Below are 23906 nucleotides of genomic sequence, written 5' to 3' on the forward strand. Positions count from 1 at the left end.
ATTATTATTATTATTATTATTATTATTATTATTATTATTATTATTCTGACGAGCAGTATAGATATTTAAGAGATTTTCTGTTCACAAAACAGCCGTCATTTGAATGACACTTTTCTGTATATGCTTTCAAGACTGCACTCAGTTTATAGACTCGAGCAAGTCTCGAGCCTTCATAAATGCCAAGTAACACAATTTGCTGACTTTCTTAAATACGAAACAATCGAAGGAAGAAAATTTGTATTTTTATTTTTTACAGAAATTCATGTCTTTATAGAAACTCATTTTTTTTTTTTTAGAAATTCATTCTTTTTGATATAGATTCATTTTTCTCGTCGCAGTAAATGTTTTGCCTCGCTGTGGAACTTCTCCAAAGTTCCAGAGGTCTTTTATTCTTCCTGGGGAAGTTGTGCAGTTGGAACTTCTTCTTCAGAAGTTCAAGCGAAGATGCGACGCGTTACTACCCTAATACTATTCTCCTTCCTTGCATTTTAATACATTTCTATGTATTAATTTATTAATATATTTTTAATTTTTAATAAGTGAGATCCCTTCTTTTTGCAATTCCTTTTACCTTCTCATGCTTCCTGAAGAGCACCATATTCTCTGGAAGCTCCTTGAATTTCAAGTCACTGACCCCTTTGGTGGGCTTGTTCCATACGCGTAGGGTTCATCTTCTGAATAAGAAGAAGAAGAAGAAGAGGAAGATGAGGAAAAGGAGGAGGAGGAGGAGGAGGAGACGTGTCTGTAAAGTACCAGTCTCCCTCATTTTTGTTTCATCTGTGGGTCTGGGCAAGATAAGGATATTGGATTGTCTGTCTCACTGGCGTCGTCCGTTGATAAGAAGCATTATTTATGAGGTGTTGTAGTTCTTTGCTTTTAGAGAGAATGCATATGTATATGTATATATTATATATATATATATATATATATATATATATATATATATATATATATATATATATATATATATATATATATATATATATATATATATATATATACACAGTGGACCCCCACCTATCCGCAGTTCCGGATTCGAGGCTTCACTTATTCACAGATTTTTCTGTGAAACGTATATACACATTATTCTTGAAAAATTCACCTATTCGCGGTATTTTTCATAGAGGAATATTTACTAACTACTGTATTTTCATGTTACTTTCATGACTAAATGCATTTTTTGTGATAAAACTATTAAAATACTCAGGCATAAGCATTTTTAGAGGGGTGTCAAGTATCAGCAGATTTTAGCTATTCGTGGGGGTTGTGGAGCATCCCCTACAAATACAAGGGGTCGACTGTATATATATATATATATATATATATATATATATATATATATATATATATATATATATATATATATATATATATATATATATATATATATATATATATATATATATATATATATATATATATATATATATATATATATATATATATATATATATATATATATATATATATATATATATACAGTATATATATATATATACACATACACACACACAAGCTCTGGGCCATGATCAATGTAATTCTTTGGGAATCATTCATAAAAAAAGTATGAAGCATTCTTATTTCATATCTTCACATCCTGCAAAATTTGATTATTTTTGATACCAGATAACTTCAGAATAGGATAAAAAAAAAAATGTTATTTTCATGGTCAAGAATATTTACTCATTTTTTTTTATTGTCATGAGACCTTTTTGTTTATTTTATCAAAAGATTCCATTTCATAACAATTTCCACAGAACACTTTCTCCACAGTTTCTCATGTCCTGGAACTTTTCTTCCACAACCTTTGCTGTCCTGGAATGCATTTCCCATAATTTCTGAAGCCCTGGAAGGCTTTTCCCATCTCTTTTTGAAATCCAATAACTCCTGAAGTCCTGGAACGCTTTTCCCATAACTCCTGAAGTCCTGGAACACTTTTCCCATAACTTCTGAAGTCCTGGAACGCTTTTCCCATAACTTCTGAAGTCCTGGAACGCTTTTCCCATAACTCCTGAAGTCCTGGAACGCTTTTCCCATAACTGCTGAAACCATGGAACCTTTCTTCCTCTTACTTTCATATTTTAGGACAGTTTCATCACCCATCACTTTTGATGACCAAGAATATTTTTTCCGTCACTCTTGATGTCCTGGAATATTTTTCTAACACTTTTGGTCCCCTGGAAAAATTGTTCCATTATTTTTTATGTCCTGGAACATTTTTCCACCAATTCCCATGCCCTGGAACGTTTTTTTTCCATCACACTCTATGCCCTGGAACATTTTTTCTATCACTTTCTATGCCCTGGAACATTCTTCCATGTCTTCCTATGCCCTGGAACATTTTTCCATCACACTCTATGCCCTGGAACATTTTTCCATCACACTCTATGCCCTGGAACATTTTTCCATCACACTCTATGCCCTGGAACATTTTTTCCATCACTTTCTATGCCCTGGAACATTTTTCCATCACACTCTATGCCCTCATTTTTCCATCACACTGCCCTGGAACATTTTTTCTATCACTTTCTATGCCCTGGAAAATTTTTCCATGACTGTCTATGCCCTGGAACATTTTTTCTATCACTTTCTATGCCCTGGAAAATTTTCCCTTACTGTCTATGCCCTGGAACATTTTTTCTATCACTTTCTATGCCCTGGAAACATTTTTATACTTTCTATGCCCTGGAACATTTTTTTTCTATCACTTTCTATGCCCTGGAACATTTTTCTATGTCTTTCTATGCCCTGGAACATTTTTTCTATCACTTTCTATGCCCTGGAAAATTTTTCTATCTGTTTCTATGCCCTGGAACATTTTTTCCATCACTGTCTATGCCCTGGAACATTTCCCCATCACTTTCTATCCCTTAGAACATTATTGCTTTGGTTTCAACTCCAGAAAAATTTCTTATAACCCTCCATGTCCTGGAGCAGATATCATTCACTTTCGATATCCTGGAACGTATCTTCCAAAACTTACGACATCCTGGAACTCCAGAGAAGGATAATGACAAAGCATTTCCAAATCCTGGTTTTTTCTTCATTATCAAGTGCTGGAAGGATCCTTCCACCACTTCTGACTTTCCTGATTGTGGATCATCACAGCATTTTGGTGTTGCTCTGGTCCTCATCCTCTTCTTCTGGGACTTTGTGTTGGATGACAGGTGCCAGGAACGTCGGGGAGTCTGGTTCGGTGTCTTCTTCTGCCAGAAAATAGTAAAGATCAGTCAGTGAAGTGTTGGTGGATATTTTCAATACTAGATTTGAGAGAGTTATATGACACTTTATTTTCCTGATTGGGGGAAGCTAACACTCTGCTGCTTGCTATTATTGTTATTATATTATTATTATTATTAGATGAAACCTATTCACATGGAACAACCCCACCAAAGGGGCCATTGACTTGAAATTCAAGCTTCCAAAGAATGTTGGTTTCAACCTACCACTGACCCCACACTGCAGCACTAACTGATCATGATACAGAGCGAGTGATTTTTCATCGCCCTTGGGGCGACGCGAACCTGCGACGTCTGAGTGGCATGCCACGACACTAACCAATATACTGGGACTCATAATGGAGTTTAATTTGGCGTTTCTGTTCACTCTGATTATATGAATGGCCTGGTGCACATTTTCAATATTTTCTTTTTAAGAGAGTTATACTTTATTTTCCTGATTGAGAGGCCAGCTGTAAGGTGACACATCACTGCTTGGGCCCAGAATGAAATTCAATTTGGTGTTTCAATTCACTGGTTTTCTGAATGTTATTGTCATCATCAGTAGCATTTAAAGGCAAATCACTCACATGAATAAACTATTTAAGGGCCATATATTTATTTGACATTAGAAGTTCAACTCACCTGCCTCCCTTTCTGCGTGCCTGTAGGTCATAGTTCTCCCGTAGCTGGTGACCACCCCAACCGATGCCCCGTAGTCTGTCGTCTCAGACTTGGGGCCCATTTTGGTGCAGATGAAGAGAGCCATGATCATCACCAGGAACAGGGCCATTCCGGCGAGGACCCAAGCGACGACCTCAGCTGCTCCGGCTCCTTTCTGGTCCTCTTCGCTCGGCTTGGCCTGCGTGGTGTTCGAAGTTCCTCCTCCTCCTCCTCCTCCTCTGCCCCATCCCTCAAGGCCTGGAAGTAAAAGAGCTTATTCTTTTGAGAGCTGTGTGTGTGAACAGGTGGTGATTTGTTCGTCCTTTCATTCCCTTCTTGAGTGACCAGTCTTCTACTTCCCCGTAAGGGGTAAAAAATTACATATATTTTAAATATAGAAATATAAAAATTTATATAACAACTATTCCCTTAGGGTGGTTAGTGCCGTCAGTGCACCTTGCACGGTGCACCGTAGGCATTACTTAAGGTTCTTTGCAGCGTCGCTTCGGCCACTAGCTGCAACCCCTTTCATTCCTTTTTCTGTACCTCTGTTCATATTTTCTTTCTTCCATCGGACTTACCACCCTCTCTAACAATTGTTTCACAGTGCATCTGCTTTGAGGTTCTCTCCTGTTACACCTTTCAAACCTTCCTACTGTCAATTTCCCCTTCAGCGTTGAATAACCACATCATAGGTCCCGGTGCTTGACCTTTGGCCTAAACTCTATAATCCAACTATAATCTAGTCTTCCACACCACTGGTTTTTTATTCATTCATTCATTCTCTTCTTCCATAATTTTTGTAAGAAGTAGCCATCATGAAGGCACCTAGTTCTGTGTAGGTATGAGATTCTGTAGTTTGCCTGTACACTCAAGTGGACTAAATAGAGCTTCACATGATCACATTTCAGTGTCTTTCAGTATCGTGCTTTCAAACTGCACTCCTATTGAGGTTACCCTTTGTTGTGTCTGTGCCTGTCCTAACAGGACTTGTTTAACTTCAAATATCCACGAATACTTGGAAAATGTTTGGCGTAAAGTCTGGCTGCAGAGTGCTAAAATATGCCAGGATGCTTGTTCGTGTAACACCAAGAGTTTCCAAACCCACTTTGTCCTTTTCTTTTTTAGCCTGTCCACATTTGGTTGAAATTCTTCATTGGATGGGTTGATATCGTACTTGTCTAGCACTCTCCTAGGCCCGCGTTCAATTCTCCGGCTGGCCAATGAAGAAATTGAGGAATTTATTTCTGTTGATAGAAATTCATTTCTCAGTGTAATGTTGTTCGGATTCCACAATAAGCTGTATGTCCCGTTGGTAGGTAACCAGTTGGTTCTTAGCCACGTAAAATAAGTCTAATCCTTCGGGCCAGCCCTAGGAGAGCTGTTAATCAGCTCAGTGGTCTGGTTAAACTAAGGTATACTTAAATTTTAATATTTGGTTGAAGGGATTTCAAGCAAACTTAGTACACAATCTAGACTTTCTTGCACCTTCAGATAAAGGGATTTCAGTCAAACTTGGTGCAAATGTTGAGAGTAAAGTTTAGGTATTCATTATGAGAGATAACCCTGTCCATCTGCCTGGTGTCATCATTTGGAATGCTCTTGGGAAGCAGTGAGTTTAGGGGTGGGGAGGGAACATTTATTACTCCAGCAACACTCAGAACGCTCGTCCACCCTCTCCTAACGGTTGCGTCATAGTTCAGCTTTGATGTTTTCCTTCTGTTACACCTTTCAAACCTTCTTTCTCTCAAATGTCAATTTTCTTTTCAGCGCTGAATGATTTCATCATAGGTCCCATCACTTGGCCTTCAGCCTAAATCTTAAATCCCACTCTACAATGACCATTACTTGCGTAATGCACAAACACCTAAATGTAATCCATCAAAAGGACAGATAAACTTGCATACTCTCTCGTGTAAAAGACTACCCCAAATGTGAAAAGGTGAAACCATGGAAAAATAAATGGCGAAGACAGACGATGCATCAGACAGGCAATTGCGTACGTACTGCAACAGTAGATGAAGTCGGAAACGAAGCCCCTGAAAGAAGAGCAAACGTTTCGGCTCGTTACCTGTGGCATGTTCAGGATGGCAGTGCAGAGACCACAGGATGTCATTGGAGCTGATGATGGTGAAGGTCGAGTTCTGCTCACTGATCTTCACTCTGCTTTTCTCGATCCCGTTGGCTTGAACGGTGATGTATTCCTGTGAGGAGAATGATAATGTGATACACAGCCTATTACCGTTCTGTTGTGTTTTATGGTTTTATTATTGTTGTTAATATTATTATTATTAGTGTCTGATAAGCAGACTCTCTAATAATGCATTGTTGGGACTTTCCCATGTCCCTGCCACATTAATTTTGTGAAGAGTTTTCTCCATTATCTTAATAATTTTTAATGCCCAGCCAAAAGACAAGAGAACACTGTGTAAGAATGCTAATATATATATGTATATATATATGTATGTATGTATATATATGATACACACACACACATATATATATATTTGGTGTTTCTTGTAGTTTCACCTAACCCATTCTCATAGAGAAATGAAAGCTAATGGTATTCCCAAAATTTAAATTTGGCTCACAACACTGAGCCTGATTTAGATAATTAGAGCTATATATATATATATATATATATATATATATATATATATATATATATATATATATATATATATATTTCTTGTAGTGTTTCTTGTAGTTTGACCTAACCCACTCTCATAGAGAAATGAAAGCTAATGATTAATATGCAAAATTTAAATTTGGCTCACAACACTGAGCCTGATTTAGATAATGAGAGCTAGACAGCTCTGAGTAGATATATTTCAACAGAAAAAGTCATTAAGACTTTTTATCTTTAACCAGTCACTCACCATGAAAAAAAAAATAGAGGAGACTCGCCTCACAAAAGTTTAGTTTGGCTTACAACACTGAGCCTGATTTGAACAACAAGAGCTACACAGTCTCTGATTAGATTTATCCCAGTAGGAAAAGTCATTAACACTTTATATCTTTAACCAGTCACTCACCACGAGAGAAAGCAAAGGACCTCACCTCACCGTCATGCGCTTTGACAAGCTTGTGCCACAAAAGTTAAGTTCAGTCTCTGATAAGATTTCTCTCGGTAGGAAAAGTCATTAACACTTTATATCCTTAACCAGTCACTCACCATGAAAAAGAGCAAAAGAGCCTCACCTCGCCATCATGCGCTATGACTAGTTTGTGCCAGAGAGACGACTCGAACTGGGTGATGTCGTGACCGACCGTGTGGTTCTTGCCCTGGTAATCGGTGAACCCCAGGAGGAGGGTGGCTGACATGGCCCCTTCCTTGTGGCTGAGGTATATGTTGACTGGTCTCCCCAGGGGCATCGGCTGCCCAATCCAAGGGGAGTTGTGGTCGTGCATCAGGCAGCCTGTGGGTTGGGTATGGCGGTTTGTAGCAGGTCTTTTTTTTTTTTTTTTTCTTTATTTTGCTATTCATAAAGTTTAGGGAATTCTTTTATGGGGTTTTTCTTGGGGGAACTTTGAAAGAATCTTGAGGGTTTGAGGGTTTTGTATAAGGTTGATACAGCTTTTGTTTAATTGTGAAGGGTCGTCGTATATATATAATTATATATATATATATATATATATATATATATATATATATATATATATAATATATATATATATATATATATATATATATATATGTATATAATTATACATTATACATATATTATATATACATGTAATGTATATATATCCATTCCCCATTCCCCCTAACAGGGGGTAGCACCCATCCATCTTTAAACACCTGAATCGTGGATGACACCCCACACAGAAAAACCACCCACAAAATTAACCTTTTCATGCACCTACACAGGATGCTCATCACCAGCAAAAAAATACCCTAACACGCTGCGCCACTCACCTCCACCTTACCCAAACACACTCATATACAATCCTAGATGTCACATTTAGCTACATGGTCAATTTCTAGTGTCCTGAATACCTGCAGGGCAGTTGGCCGTGATGTAGAGGGAATCTTGCGATGTAGTGAGATGGGCTGTGGCGTTCGAACCAAGAACGGTGGCTGAGGTGATGGAGTTCCATCTGTTGTTGATCCTGCAGAGATAGAAGTAGGATTAGTTTGTTTGTGTATGATATATCTTACTGTACAGAGCACAGGTGGTGTTTAATCTTATTATTATTATTATTATTATTATTATTATTATTATTATTATTATTATTATTATTATTATTATGTTTTCTGTTTGTGTAATAAAATCTTATATAGTAAACTATATTACTATTACATAGTAATTAGTTTGGTATAGTTTGCTATAAAATTACACAAACTTTTTTCACAGGATGTGAAATTCTTAACGAATTATTATTATTATATTATATTATTATTATTATTATTATTATTATTATTATTATTATTATTATTTGTTTTTCAGTAATTATCTCTTTCTGTATTTCCCATTACCTTCTTCTTTTCTGAATAATAATAATAATTTCAAGTCATGAATAATTCTTCTTCTTCTTCTTCTGAATAATAATAATAATAATAATAATAATAATAATAATAATAATAATAATAATAATAATAATAATGTGCCGAAAGTGAAACTAGAAAAGAAAAAGAGAGAATTTAATTAAAGAACAGAGGTACACCAACAGAATGGTGAAAACATACGCAAATATACATAATATATCTAATCTCAGAATAGTAAGTGTTGGAACAGATAGCTTCTAAGTAGTATTGCAGCCCCTTTTGAACAGAGTCGTTGCTTTCAGTGAATGTATATTGGAATCATTGAACAACATGGGTGAGAGAAGGATTCCTTAGAAGTTACTCTCTCTCTCTCTCTCTCTCTCTCTCTCTCTCTCTCTCTCTCTCTCTCTCTCTCTCTCTCTCTCTCTCTCTCTCTCTCTCCCCCTGCTTATATAGATGTGTGTGCGTGTGTGTGGTGTGAAAGAGGCTCTAAAAAGAAAAGGCCTGAATATCCAAGAACCAAGGGAGTGCATTCAAGATTGAGGTGAGGGGCGCATTGTTTGTGTGTATGGGGGTTTGACGTGCAGCTGTGGTTGTGGATTGACAGTTACTGTAATGACGTATTGTTTTGTCTGTTAAGGAAAAAAATCACAATTTATATATATATATATATATATATATATATATATATATATATATATATATAAATTATATATATATAGACATATATATAATATATACTGTATATGTGTGTGTGTGTGTGTGTGTGCAAAAGCTGTCATAGTTCAAGGCCGTGATCCCTGACCTTTCGAAGCAGATGAGCTGCAATTGACTTGAATAGCAACTAATCGTCCTCGCCATTGCCAGCGAGGGAAGTCTGTCTTGTATCTGGAGCACAAGAGAAAGTTATAAAGAGTTTTTCAATCATCCGAGTTACTTGCTCGTTTGTTTGTTCGTGTGTTTGTCCGTCGTGGCTAACTCCCTTTTTTATGAGATTCTTCGTACATGCTAACTCATTGGCTCCCAACCAGGGGGGATTTCAGAGTTTCAGGGGGGTGAATTGCGATCACAGATTGGCGGGCTCAAACGGGCTCTAGGACCACACAAAACGCAGTGTGACTCGATCCACACTGCTGAGAGGTCACATTGGGCTTTCTCTGTGCTAGCTTGTGTGTTTGTGTTATTATATTTTTGCATATTATTTGGTATGCACCTTTTGGGGCAGACAATTTTGGAAAGTTGGGGGTGGGGGCGATGACATTCTAACATATGGTTAAAAGGCTGCATGGGCCAAAAATGCTGAGAACCACTGTACGGTCAGCTGGATAACTCAAGAAAAAATTAACAGAATTTGATAAGATATATTCAGGTACATTCCTCACGTGACGTCTTCATTTAGATGTTTGACCTCCGTCGAAATTGTCTTGGTCATGAGGTGGTTTTGATGGCGATAATTTGCCAGTTTGGGGATTTATCTTCTAGGGAGGGTCGCCTGGTGAATCATTAAGCCGAGTTGCATCAAATTCTGTCTGACCGTTCTTGAGATTTGTTGTTTGTGTAGATGCAATTTCGATGGGCATCAACCCGCACTTTTTCTGTCCTCCCTCAGATTTTGAAAACTACTGAGGCTGGGGGGCCGCAAACTGGTATGTAGATCATCCACCCTCCAGTCACCAAACATACCAAATTGTAGCCCTCTGGCATCCTCAGTAGTTTTTATTTTATTTAAGTTTAAATTATTGTAGCCCGTATAGAGTTGTCTTCGAAGTTTATATAAAATAAAAGTAATAAAGAAATCATGTTTATATGATTTAAGGAAGTTTAAAATAGACTACTAATTTTAGTTTTTTGCTATTTTTCTAACCCCCTGACCTTGAAAGTAACCTTGACTTATGATTTAGGCTAAATAATTAGGGAAATGTGGGAACCTTCCTCTCAAATTAGATGATCTGGTGAAAAATTGTGATGAAAATTTATCATGATAATAAGAATCATCACTACATACTCATATATCACAATGAGAAACACCAATGCATACTCGTGTCTCATAATGATAAACATCACTATATACTCTACATCATAATGAGAAACATCAATGGGAAACATCACTACATACTCGTACACCATAATGAGAAACATCAACACATACTCGTACATCGTAATGAAAAACATCACTACATACTCATTTTATCATAATGAGAACCATCACTTCATACCCGTACATCATAGTGAGGAACATCACTACATACTCATACATCATAATGAGAAACATCACTACATACTCGTGCATCATAATGAGAAACACCACAACATACTCGTACATCATAATGAGAAACATCACTACATACTCGCGTATCATAATGAGAAACGCCACTACATATGCGTACATCATAATGAGGAACATCACTACATACTCGCATATCATAATGAGAAACATCACTACATACGCGTACATCATAATGAGAAACACCACTACATATTCGTGCATCATAATGAGGAACATCACTGCATACTCGTTTTATCGTAATGAGAAACATCACTGCTTACTCATGTATCATAATGAGAAACCTCACTACATGCTCATACATCACAATGTGGGACATCACTACATACTCGTAAATGATGATGTTCTGGTCCTGGAGCATGATGGCCAGAGAGACCCAGCTTCCCGATTGACAGCTGGGACTGAAAGTCAGGTTGTTGGACTTCACGTGGTCCAGGAACAGCACTCCGTCTGCGTTGACGTGGATCTTGTGCCTGTTGGTGGTGCCGTTTCTGGAAGATAGAGGAATCTGGTCAGTTCTGAGGAAGGGCGTTGAAGTCTAAGGGCTAAAAGGCCTCATTCAGAAGGGGAAGACACAGTTTAACTGCAGTCTTTTAAGTGGCTAAGATGAGCCCTGTTCAGATGGAACAAGCCCACCACCACAGGGGCCATTGACTTGAAATTCAAGCTTCTAAAGAATATTTAGATAAATAAGGACCTCGTCTTGAAGGGGAAGGAACAGTTGTGATTCCAGCACTTTCTGTGGACGGCCATTCATTCAAAGGCCAAACGTCCTCATCTCAAAAGGTGGGGCACATTTGTGGATTCCAGTGTTCGTATGACATATTCGAGTTTACAAGACTGTAATGACTTTAGGATTGTTGCTAATTCTCTAGTTCCTTGACCTTAAAAGTAACCTTGACTTATGACTTAAACCAAATAATGAGGGGACCGCGGGACAAGTAACTATGGCTCCACTCTACAAGGTCCATTACGCACCTATAAGTATAACCTGGCAGGTCTACTCGAACAAATATACCTGTATGAAACACTAGGGCACCCACACAGGTCAGGTAAACCTTCTCAGGTATACCTGTGGGTGTGTAATTGGCCTAAGCTGTCTTGGTGGTAACTGAGAGGGTAACAGAATGGCCCCTGGCCACTTCTGCTCTGCGTTCGTTGGTCGCTGACTTGGAAGTCTGTTAAGCTGGACCCCCGGAACGACTGAGGGTTCTGTACAATTCCTCAACCCATCTCGATTACCCAACCCTGAAGTCCCATAAGGGAATAGTTCCGTCAGTGCACCTCATATGGTCCACTGTAGGCGTTAATCCCCTAGCTGCTGCAACCCCTTTCATTCCTTTTACTGTACCTCCTTTCATAGTCTCTTTCTTCCAACTTACTTTCCTCAACCCTCCCCTAACAATTGATTCATGGTGTCATGCAAAAGGTTACACCTTTCAGACCTTTTAACTCTCAATTTCCGTTCCAGCACTGAATGACCTTCACAGGTCCCAGCGCTTGTCCTTTAACCTAAACTCTCTCTCTCTCTCTCTCTCTCTCTCTCTCTCTCTCTCTCTCTCTCTCTCTCTCTCTCTCTACAGTTCCTCGTTGGACCTGTTAATATAGTTCTCGGCTAGTACTCTGCTGAGCCCGAGTTCGCGTCTCCGGCCGGCCAATGAAGAATTAGAGGAATGGTGGTGGAAATTCATTCCTCACTATAATGTGGTTCGGATTCCACAATAAGCTGTAGGTCCCGTTGCTAGGTAACCGATTGGTTGTTAGCCACGTAAAATAAGTCTAATCCTTCGGGCCAGCCCTAGGAGAGCTGTTAATCAGGTCAGTGGTCTGGTTAAACTCATGTACAGTATACTTAACTTCTCTCTCTCTCTCTCTCTCTCTCTCTCTCTCTCTCTCTCTCTCTCTCTCTCTCATGACAACAATCTACGTAGGCTGTCGGACTTACTGCGTCTTCTCCGTCAGGAATAAGTGGATAGCCCCTGGGGAGTCCCCTTCTTGCCTGTTGTAGAAGGACACCGTCAGCAGGCTGTGGACGGAGATGACAGGCGAGATGTACTGCTTAGAGTTTCCTTTCAGCTCGTATACGCGACAATCTGCCGGAAAAGACGAAGTTTCTTTAGCATTCTGGAGACCTGGACTGTGGACCAGTCTCCCTACTGGGAAGAGGAAGTCGTGCAGTTTGAACCTCCTCAGAAATTCAAGCCAAGATGCAACGCATTTCTACCCTAAAGCAAATCTCCTTGTGGTTTGATATATTTACTTATATTTTTATCTATTTGTTAATTTATTGATTTATTTTTTCTTTTCTAAAACTGATCTTTTCTCTCTGTATTTCTTATTGGCTTTTGTTACTTCTTTCAAATGAACGTCATATTCTTTGGAAGCTTGAATTTCTGGGCAATGTTCCCCTGTGGTGGGCTTGTTCCATATGAATGGGGTTCATCTTCTGAATAATAATAATAATGATAATAATAATAATAATAATAATAATAATAATAATAATAATAATAATAATAATAATAATAATAATAATAATAATAATAATAATAATAATAATAATAAGGGCTTCCGGGCGAAGCAGGAACCCCAAATTAGGCTGAAAAGTTATATCATTATGAGATGAACCTCATCAAGAATCTAATGATGTCTTATTTTTGTATTTCTGGTTAATTCTTTGGGAGGAGTTTAGTGAACATACAGATAAGATATTATTATTATTATTATTATTATTATTATTATTATTATTATTATTATTATTATTATTATTATTATTACTGACCAAACATTCATATGAAACAAGGCTAATATACCATTCACTTACAAAGTAGACTTTTCAGATTACATAAATGAAATTAGCAAAAAGATTCACAAAGTTTTGCCACAGAGAAGAAAATATGACATACACCAAAAGCAATAAAAGCAAAAATTACTACAAATAAAATCACGTAGAAAATTATATATTGTATAGAAATATAAAGATTTATATAAAAAATCATCACCTCATGCGGTGCACTGTAGGCATTACATAAGGTTCTTTGCTGCATCCCTGCCGTGGCCCCCCTAGCTGATACAACCCCTTTCATTCCTTTTACTGTACCTCCGTTCATATTGTCTTTCTTCCATCTTACTTTACAGCGCTGTATGATCTCATAGGTCCCAGTTCTTAATGTAAGTCTTTGGTCTTTACCTTGAGCAAATTCCTCAAACGCTGTCGTTATTCTGGCCAGAGTGAGGACTGTCAGAGCCCCCGCCACCAGCAGTAGTGGAGTCCCCGTTGCCATAGCAACGGTTCCCGCGTCTTCCCGCAACAGCTGATCGACTCAGTAGTTGTAGTAGTAGCAGCTTGGAGTCGTTATCTGTAGGTCAGCCCACCTCGTCTGCATTTTTGCCATCTCCGTGTTGTTTCCCCGTCAGTTTTTTTTTCTTGTTCTTTGTTCTGATGTTGTTCTTACTTTGTTCTCGAGATAATCCTCCGGGTTGTTCGTCGTAATATCTTCATTGCTGGATTTATGGCTCGAGAAACAACACTTGTTTATGTTCTGCGGATTAATTGCACGAGAAACGACACCCGTTATGTTCTCGGAATGTATTGCATGAGAAACAACACTATTTATGTTCATAGAATATATTGCACAAGAAACAACACACTGTGTTCACAGAATGAATTGCATGAGGAACAACACTGTTTACATTTACAGAATGTATTGCATGAGAAACAACACTCGTTTATGTTTTCGTGGTGCATTGCACGAGAAACAACGATCTATTTTGTCTTGAGAATGTATTGCAAAGAAACAACATTCTACCTGTTTTCAAAATGAATCGCACGAGAGACAACACTCTTGTGTTTTCACAGAATGCATTGCACGAGAAACACCACTAAGTTCACAATGTCTTGCACGAGAAACAACACTCTGTCATGTTCTCAGAATGAATTGCATGAGAAACAACATTTTTATGTTCTGAGAATGCATTGCACAAGAAACAACACAACACTTTTATGTTCTCAGAATATATTGAATTTTGTAGGTGTTTTGTTTATAAAAGATATAATTTTCTGTGACCTAAGACCTTGAATGCTTTGCACTAGATTGGAGTGCTAGCTCCAGGTATCAAGACATATAGAGTATTCAATCTTCACCTTGGAACTCTGGAATTTCTTCTCTTCCCTGGTGTTCTTCACGAGGACGAAAAGATAGATTTCTTTCTTTGATGCTGAGCCTTTCCAAGATATTCTCTTTCCTGTGGACAGAAAATGATAAGAAAGTAGGAAACCCAAAAGAAAAATAAAAAAAAAAACAGTTCAATGCACCCCTAAAGTCTGTTGCAAGTTGTGTTATGGTTTTAGGAGCTTATGAAAAGCATTCTTGGTTACCTATCCAAGTACTGACCAGGCCTAGTGATAATCTACTTTATAAATTGAGAAGACAAAGGTTTGGTTTACACGAAGTGCTGTCATGATGATTTCTGACGATTCATGATGAATTGTGCAAGTGGAAAGCCCAAGAGGTACTTGGAAGAAGTGTTAGAAAGATGACTCATCATTTGAGGTTACCCATCCAACTACTGAACAGGCCTAGTTAGTGATGGTCACCTTAACAGGTCAAGGTTGCAAGGTTTTGTTTATGTTTAGCTGTGATGATGATTTCTGATGATTCATGATGAATAATGCAAGTGGCAAGCCCAAAAGGTACTTGAGAGAGGAATCAGCAAGATGACTCATCATTTGAGGTCACCCATCCAGCTACTGAACAGGCCTATGAAGTGCTTTCACGATGATTTCTGCTGACCCGCGATGAATTCGGCCTTGCCTCGCCTGGCCCACCCAAAAAGGTACCCGAGTGGAGTGTCCCAGCAAGCATCATGACTCATCTTTTGATGAGTCTATGGTTCGGGCAAGAAGTGTCCCTTGTCACCCTCCGTAGATGGGATTCCCGCGACGCTGCTGAGTTGTTTATTCAGTAAACGAGGCCGTTACTCACTTCTCTCACTCATTATTCATTTCCTTTAGCTCATTATTCATCTGTTAAGTTATCTTCCAATCCACAAAGCGATATGAAGACTTGGTCATCGTGCTGTGGAGGGCGTGTCGAGTTTTCCTTCGAATCTAAATATTTCTGTTTTTATTATTATTATTATTATTATTATTATTATTATTATTATTATTATTATTATTATTATTATTATTATTATTTGTTTATGCTCAATATTGGTTTATGGGTCACAGTGAGAATTATTATTATTATTATTATTATTATTATTATTATTATTATTATTATTATTCATGCTCAATATTGGTTAATGAGTCACAACGAGGCCTAATAGCTAAGTGAGGGAAAGAGCTACGTTTTCATAGAGGCTTTTGAATTTCAGGAAATTGATTTTGTAGATCTTTCTAGTATTAATTAATTAGTTTTAGAATATGTAATTGTATATATATAATATATATATATATGTATATATATATGTGTGTGTGTGTGTGTGTGTGAAGAAAAGAAAGCTCCCAATTTGCGTGAAGAGAGGTGACCTCCTAATTCGTGTGAGGAGATCGAGAACCGCTCCTAACCGCCAGAACGTCTAGATAGGACCGATAAATTCCCCGCAGGAAACCGTAGGACCTTGATAAAGACATCCTTTTTTGAGGCGTCCAAAGCGGAGATCCTACCTTAGAATTACTCGGTCTTCTAACAGGTGCTTCTATCAAGAGCGTGTCCTATTATGGTAGGTGCTGTCAGTGCACCTCGTGCGGTGCACTGTAGGCATTACTTAATGCTCTCATTCTGCAGATTCCTTCGGCTCTGATTTGAAATTTTTGCGAATGGTATATAAATTGGAGCAATAGAACCGTGGTGGGGGAACAAAGGTTTCAAAGTGCCACCTATGTCAGTTTTTGAATCAGTGCACTTAGTTCTGAAGAATTCCTGCTGTCTAAATACTTTGTAATCAATGTTAATGTTAGATATTTATAGAGAAATACATTAATATATTTATATATATATATATATATATATATATATATATATATATATATATATATATATATACATACATTATACATATATATATATATATACATATATATGATTATATATAGGCCAGAGATTCAAGGTAACTCGATTCCCACCGACCAGAAATTCTTATTAAAAAGGAGATTCCCATTATCCAGAGATTCCAGTCGACTAGATTCCCTCTGGCTAGAGATTCATATGTATATGTATATGTATATATATATATATATATATATATATATATATACATACATTATACACATATATATATATATACATATATATGATTATATATAGGCCAGAGATTCAAGGTAACTCGACTCCCACCGACCAGAAATTCTTATTAAAAAGGAGATTCCCATTATCCAGAGATTCCAGTCGACTAGATTCCCTCTGGCTAGAGATTCATATATATATATATATATATATATATATATATATATATATATATATATATATATATATATATATATATATATATATATATATATATATATACATATATAACAACTAACTTGCACAAGAGTCTCGACTCTAAACAGGATGTTTGCTCAGCGAAAGGTCTAATGTCTACTTGTTTATGAATTCAAGTTCGTGTTCATCTGTCACAAGGAGACACTTTGATAGATTCAGAGGAAAGAATTAAACGTCTCTACGCCTCTGTCTGTGATTAGGGGGAAATGCAGTTTTGTCTTTCAATAGTTTGTCTTCCCAGGAATTGTTTTCCGTTTTGTCATTCTCTTCGTGCTCCGTCATTTCCTCTAATGGGCCTTCTGATTCTCGCTTGTCGTGCTGTTGTAGTTTGTCTCTCTCGTGTTGTACCTTGTGTTGTATTTTATAGATTGTGTATTACATGAGGCTGGGTGGCAGGAGAAGATAGGGTTCAAGTGTTCCTTTGATTGTGATGGTAGTCTTTACGTTGGTTTGTGTTTGTGAATGGTGATTGTTCATGCGTGCATTCATATATGCATACTTACATACATATATGTATATGTATACATATATATACATATATATAAATATATATATATATATATATTTATATATATATATAAATTATATATATATATATATATATATATAAATTTTATATATATTTATATACATATACACACACATATTCATACATACATACATGCTCACACTCTGCTGACCAATGCTAGTCCCCATCATGACCTGTTTTGCCCCCGGAAAAACAAAACTGCTGAGGTCAGCTGGGAAATTCCTGTACCAATTGGCATTTCAACCAGTGAGGACCCTTAATTAATCCCACTCCCAATTTCCTCCCCTGTCAGACCCTGTGGAACAAACGCCAGTGAATACAATTTAAAACCCCTGTCTGGCCTAAATCACTGGCCCGCAACACACACACATACACAAACACACTTCAGCAACAAATGGATTCCACGAAGAATGTCCTTAGCCTGTTTAAGGTTCATGAGAACAAACAAGCAAGCAATCCGTACAAAGAGGGGACTGCATTCTACTGGCTGCCTGCCTTCCTTCCTCCCAGGGACGGCGCCCTTGGGCCGCACGTGTGCCCTTAGTATTGCGTTAATTTGGCAGCTTCCTCACAGAGAGAGAGAGAGAGAGAGAGAAACGAGTTCTTGGAAACTTTCATTGCACGAAAATTTTGGGTAACGACCAAAGGAAGGGTCTTGTAGTGTAGGTCGTGGAACTGTGAGTGTGTGTGTGTGTGTGTGGCCAATTGCCGGAATTATTGAGGCTCATTAACGCGTGCTTATAACAGCTGGGTGCGAGAGAGAGAGAGAGAGAGAGAGAGAGAGAGAGAGAGAGAGAGAGAGAGAGAGATGAAAATCAAATCAGTCCTTTCATAGAAAATATTTTCTCGGTGTCTCCAACGGAGAGAGAGAGAGAGAGGGAGAGATGAAAATCAAATCAATCCTTTCTTAGAAGAGAAACAGTGTCTCCACTGGAGAGAGAGAGAGAGAGAGAGAGAAAGAAAATCAGTCCTTTCAGAGAGAGATTTTCTCAGTGTCAGTCAGGCAGATAGATAGAGAGAGAGAGAGAGAAAGAGAGAAACAGTTAGAGAGAGAGAGAGAGAGAGATGAAAATCAAATCAATCCTTTCTTAGAAGAGATTTTCTCAGTGTCTCCACTGAAGAGAGAGAGAGAGAGAGAGAGAGAGAGAGAGAGAGAGAGACAAACAGAGAGAGAGAGAGGAGGGGCAATCGCTTCCTGGCTGTCAGAGATGACAGCAGCCCGTCCTGATAAACACAAACAATTCTCGAGGCCCTGTGGAATGCATCCTGAAGGGGCGAGCATCAGTGTGAGTAATTGGCCTGTGTGTGTGCACTCTTCTCAAATTTATGCTCACTCAAAGGCACGCAGCTATTATGATGCCGTTTAGTGGAAAGAGAGTGAGTTGTGTTTAGGATGATTTGATGAGGAAAGATGAGGTAGTGGAGGTGTAGGAGAGAGTTATAAATGCATACCGTGATCAGGAGAAAAATATTTTTGCTGATTGGGTTACGATGTGGGTAGTGTATGCTTATTTTGTTTGTATGTGTGTATATATATATATATATATATATATATATATATATATATATATATATATATATATATATACAGAGAGATAGAGAGAGACAGAGATTAAATTCAAATCAGTCCTTACTTAGATGAGAGAGAGAGAGATTAAATTCAAATCATTCCTTACTTAGATGATAGAGAGAGAGAGAGAGAGAGAGAGAAAAGAGATTAAATTCAAATCAGTCCTTACTTAGATGAGAAAAAAAGAGAGAGAGAGAGAGAGAGAGTTTAAATTCAAATCTGTCCTTACTTAGATGAGAGAGAGAGATTAAATTCAAATCAACCCTTACTCAGATATTAGAGAGGGAGAGAGAGAGAGAAAATTCAAATCAGCCCCTACTCAGATGTGTGAGAGAGAGAGAGAGAGAGAGAGAGAGAGAGAGAGAGAGAGAGAGAGAGAGAGAGAGAGAGAGAACCCAACTAAAGTATACACCTTTTCCCTAAGTAATGATAGTTCCTTATCCACCCTGTATAACCCTCCCTACAGTTGACCAACCACCAGATACATATATACATCATTCACTGCTAGGAAACGGGACCAATTTATTTCCCACCCCCCACGGGGATCGAACTCAGGTTCCGCTTTGTCGCGGGCTAAGTTTCGACATCCGGGAGACCACTGTATATATATATATATATATATATATATATATATATATATATATATATATATATATATTTACAGAAGTGCCCCTCCGCCCACACCGTCCACGCCCACTGGGAAGAGAGAGAGAGAGAGTGCCACCACTTAAGTGCCAGAAAGTGCTATAGAGATATACCCAACTCAGAGCATAAGTGTTGTGTAATTGTTCAATGTGTGGTAGCTAGGAGTTGCCTAGTGGACCAGTTGTTTATATAAAATTGTTTTATCTGTCTTTTATATTTGTTAATTGATTTTGAAATTCTTCAGTACATTTTTTTTTACTTTTTCATCAAAACTCCATACCGGTGTTTTTTATGCATAATTTGTTTTTACCCATATACAATTTTTGTATATGATTTGTTTTTAGTTATATATAATTTCTGATGCAATTTTGTTTTCAGTTATATATAATTTTTTATATAATTTGCTATTAATTATTAATTTTTGGAACCTATTTAAATATATTTTGTTTCAAATTACGTGTGTGTTTTCCCAGTTTGTTTTTTAATGTGTGTTTTTGAACTCCATACATGTGTTTTTCTCTTTAGTGTCTCGTTTTGGGATTCAAATTGTATAGTTTGTAGTTTTCTGTAAAAGAAAACTATTGTGCCGGCTTTGCCTGGACGTCCACACTTTCTCTGTCCGCTCTCAGATCTCAAAAACCACTGAGGCTAGAGGGCTGCAAATTGGTATGTTGATCATCCACCCTCCAGTCATCAAACATACCAAATTGCAGCCCTCTAGCCTCAGTAGTTTTTATTCTATTTAAGGTTAAAGTTAGCCATAATCGTGCTTCTGGCAACTATATAGGATAGGCCACCACCGGGCCGCATTTAAAGATTCATGGGCCGCGGCGCATACACCATTATACCGAGACCACCGAAAGATAGATCTATTTTCGGTGGCCTTGATTATACCCTGTACAGAAAACTTGATTGCGCCGAAGAAACTTCGGCGCATTTTTTACTTGTTTGTTTTAAAGTCTATCACGTCTCAAGTCAGTCCCAGGACTGGGCTGGAGTCTACACTAAGTAATTATTTGTAATCTGAGACGAGAAAACATTTCCCTTCGTCTCACGTGACCTTCTGAAAAAATGTGAGAAGGTGTGGCCTGTCTGGTGCTTCGAAAGAGGGTGGGGAGTCTCCATTTCACCTAAGTAGTGGTCTGTTTGTACAAGGATGTACTCAAGTACATGTGTACGTAAGTACGTATGTACAAAAAGGACTTATTAGATACATAGGTCCTTTAGGTTTAGGTAGCAACGTGTATCATGAAGATAATTATTGGATATGTGTTTCTCTGTGTCTGTTCGTGTGTCTGTCACGCTTCTATTTGCTCAGAGGGTTGTGATCGTGATTGTAAATTGTAATTGTGAATTTTACTGCTTGCTATTAACGTTGTATTTATCAAAAAAGAATATTACAACTCTCCTCAGAATTTATCTGAACAGAATGAAAATTGCCTCAAAATTTATCAAAAATATTATTTAAATTTTTTTCTGGAATTTATTAAAAAGAGCATCAAGACTCGCCCTAGAATTTATCAGGAAGAAATTTTAAGTTATCGGATTTTATCAAAAAAGAACATTAACATTCGCCGTAGAATTTATCAGAAATGAGGTTGAACTTCTCCCAGAATTCATCATAAAGTGCTTTCAAACCTTCACCAGAATTTATCAACAAGAAAAATAAAACTCACTGGAATTTGTGAACAAGTAAAAAATGAGCTGAAGTTTCTTCGGCGCAATCGAGTTTTCTGTATAGCGTATAATCAAGGCCACCGAAAACAGATCTATCTTTCGGTGGTATCGGTATAATGCTGTATGAGCCGCGGTCCATGAATCCTTAACCACGGGCCGGTGGTGGCCTATCCTATATCGTTGCCAGACGCACGATTATGGCTAACTTTAACCTTAAATAAAATAGAAACTGCCGAGGCTAGAGGGGTGCAATTTGGTATGTTTGATGATTGGAGGGTGGATGATCACCATACCAATTTGCAGCCCTCTAGCCTCATCGGTAGTTTTCGAGATCTGAGGCCCGACAGAAAAAGTGCGGACGGACAGACATCTCAAGAGTTGTTTTTCTTTTCAGACGGTAAACGTTTTTCCGTAATACGAGAATTATATATATAAGTAAATTTGTCACTGAAGCCTTCATATATTGTTTAGTTGTTTGTCAATAGAGAAGCAGCCCGTCTGAGAACCTGCTCCCAATTAGCCACGAAGCTGCATCAGAAGATGATGATGTTTACTCACGCTTCAAGTAATGTGACGCGAGCGACGCTTTTACTCACTTCTTTTGTCTATTCCTTTGTAGTCTGACGCAGGCAGCTCTTGAATACATGAATCCCCAGTTGCTTGAGTGACCAGGGGCCACCCTTCAACCCCTAGAGACGTACGCAAAGGCCTCCTGAAGAAGTGTGTCCTGAAGAAGAAGAAGAAGTAGTCTCGATGGCAGGATGTCACTTGGAATTTTGACTGACTCACACTCTCTCTCTCTCTCTCTCTCTCTCTCTCTCTCACTCACTCGTGTGTCTTCTCAGGGCCAAGATTAACCCTTGACTGAGCTCTGTGTCTGTGTGTGTGTGACAGTCATTCTACCCCTTATGCTCCCTCGAGGGAGGAAGGGGGGCCGAGCTGATTGGCCCTCCCAAAATTATGACGTGTCCCTGACGTTGTGTGAGGGTATGTATGAGGCTTTTTGCATCGCTGGTGTGTGTGTGTAGCGCATGGCTTTTTTGGAGAGAGAGAGAGAGAGAGAGAGAGAGAGAGAGAGAGAGAGAGAGAGAGATTTCAGCAATAACAAGGGGAATATATGACAGAAAGGAAATAGAGAGACAGAAGAGAGAGAGAGAGAGAGAGAGAGAGAGAGAGAGAGAGAGAGAGAGAGAGAGAGAGAGTTTTCAACAATAAGAAAGGGAATGTCGAGTGTCTAGCAAAAAAGATAAAATACTCATTGAGTGAGAGAGAGAGAGAGAGAGAGAGAGAGAGAGAGAGAGAGAGAGAGAGATTTTCAACAGTAACAACGGAAATGTGAAATTACAAAATAGATGAGATATTGGCATTCACAGAGAGAGAGAGAGAGAGAGAGAGAGAGAGAGAGAGAGAGAGAGAGAGAGAGAGAGAGAGAGGGGTTAGAGAAGGTGTATAAAACTGTTGACAAGAGGCGAAGGCTTCTTCACAAATTCGTATACAATTCATGAGGAGAGAGAGAGAGAGAGAGAGAGAGAGAGAGAACTTGCAACAGGTTCTGTCTGTTCGTCTACTCTAGGAAAAGAATTGCAAGCAATGCTTTCTGTAGTCGAATCAGTGCCACCCACGTCCTTTTCAAAGCCAATTTATCCCTTTCAGGATGATTTACCAAAGGTCGGGAGTGTCAAGTTATGGGCAAAAACTTTCGGCGAATATACACAACTTCAGGAAGTATGTGGAGATGATAAACAACTTATTTTTAAAAATAATTTAGACATTGAATCATCTTAGTCACTGCAGTCATGTGATAAACAGATGTGTAATTGTTCAAGTTGATAAACACACTAGGAAGAAAGTGTTAAGTAGTTTATAAGTGTCCAGCTGTCATCATGCTACAAGCAGTTCAATATCTATTACATCCTGTAAGAATCCTTATCTTATCCTGTTGGATAGCATCATGTTCCATCATAGAAAGATCCCTCTTCTTATTTTGCTTGTTTGAAGAAAAAGGTCTCCATTCCAAGTGCCAGATTGAGGATGGTAAACGTCATTTTTCCAGGATGCTAATAAAGAATATGTCTTGAAACCCAGTGACCTTGGGAATTCCCAGCAGAAATTAACTTGTTCCCTAAGATATAAATTTTGTTAAATAGGTTTTTACATTTTAGAAATATTACTCAAAGTGTCTTGCTTGCTTGAGAAAAAGGTATCCATTCCGAGTGCCAGGTTGAGGATGGTGATTGTCATTTTTCCATAACACTAATAAAGGATATATATCAAAACCCAGTGCCCTTAGGAATTCTCAGAAGAAACTGACTTATTCCCTAAGATATAAATTTTCAAAAATATATTTTT

The 23906-nt window shown here is 38.0% G+C and overlaps 1 protein-coding gene and 1 long non-coding RNA gene across 11 annotated transcripts in view; one reads left to right on the plus strand and one right to left on the minus strand.

Moving 5' to 3' along the window:
* The window catches only part of LOC136829871 (uncharacterized), a 266304-nt gene that overhangs the window by 193450 nt on the left and 48948 nt on the right, over positions 1 to 23906 (plus strand). The gene's annotated exons all lie outside the window — the stretch shown is intronic.
* On the minus strand, positions 1658 to 22793 carry LOC136829868 (uncharacterized). 10 transcript variants are annotated; one of them, XR_010850511.1, is made up of 11 exons: positions 22154 to 22440; positions 13842 to 14896; positions 12600 to 12747; positions 10984 to 11145; positions 7882 to 7994; positions 7083 to 7300; positions 5953 to 6085; positions 3864 to 4139; positions 2748 to 3206; positions 2500 to 2657; positions 1658 to 2446 (listed from the first exon to the last, which is right to left on the minus strand). XR_010850511.1 is itself a non-coding variant. In XM_067088921.1 (9 exons), the coding sequence occupies exons 2-9, from the start codon at positions 13933 to 13935 to the stop codon at positions 3103 to 3105; spliced, it is 1248 nt and encodes a 415-aa protein (XP_066945022.1). In that variant the 5' UTR covers positions 13936 to 14896; positions 22154 to 22442; the 3' UTR covers positions 1658 to 3102. The 10 variants fall into 10 exon arrangements, 2 of the variants coding, with proteins under 2 accessions (XP_066945022.1, XP_066945023.1); XR_010850509.1 differs by having other exon boundaries at positions 1658 to 2476; positions 2557 to 3206; positions 22154 to 22793; XR_010850513.1 differs by having other exon boundaries at positions 1658 to 2657; positions 2748 to 3203.

The sequence above is a fragment of the Macrobrachium rosenbergii genome, chromosome 45, assembly GCF_040412425.1.
Source record: "Macrobrachium rosenbergii isolate ZJJX-2024 chromosome 45, ASM4041242v1, whole genome shotgun sequence".
Taxonomy (NCBI): Eukaryota; Metazoa; Arthropoda; class Malacostraca; order Decapoda; family Palaemonidae; genus Macrobrachium; species Macrobrachium rosenbergii.

Bases quoted from the DNA above. Each gene is read 5' to 3' on its own strand.
- LOC136829868 (XM_067088921.1), bottom strand. From the start codon at position 13,935: ATGGCAACGGGGACTCCACTACTGCTGGTGGCGGGGGCTCTGACAGTC. The intron at 11,146-12,599 runs GTAAGTCCGACA...TCTATCTTCCAG, and splicing joins TTCCTGACGGAGAAGACGCA to AAACGGCACCACCAACAGGC. The intron at 7,301-7,881 runs GTATTCAGGACA...CCCAACCCACAG, and splicing joins CACGGCCAACTGCCCTGCAG to GCTGCCTGATGCACGACCAC.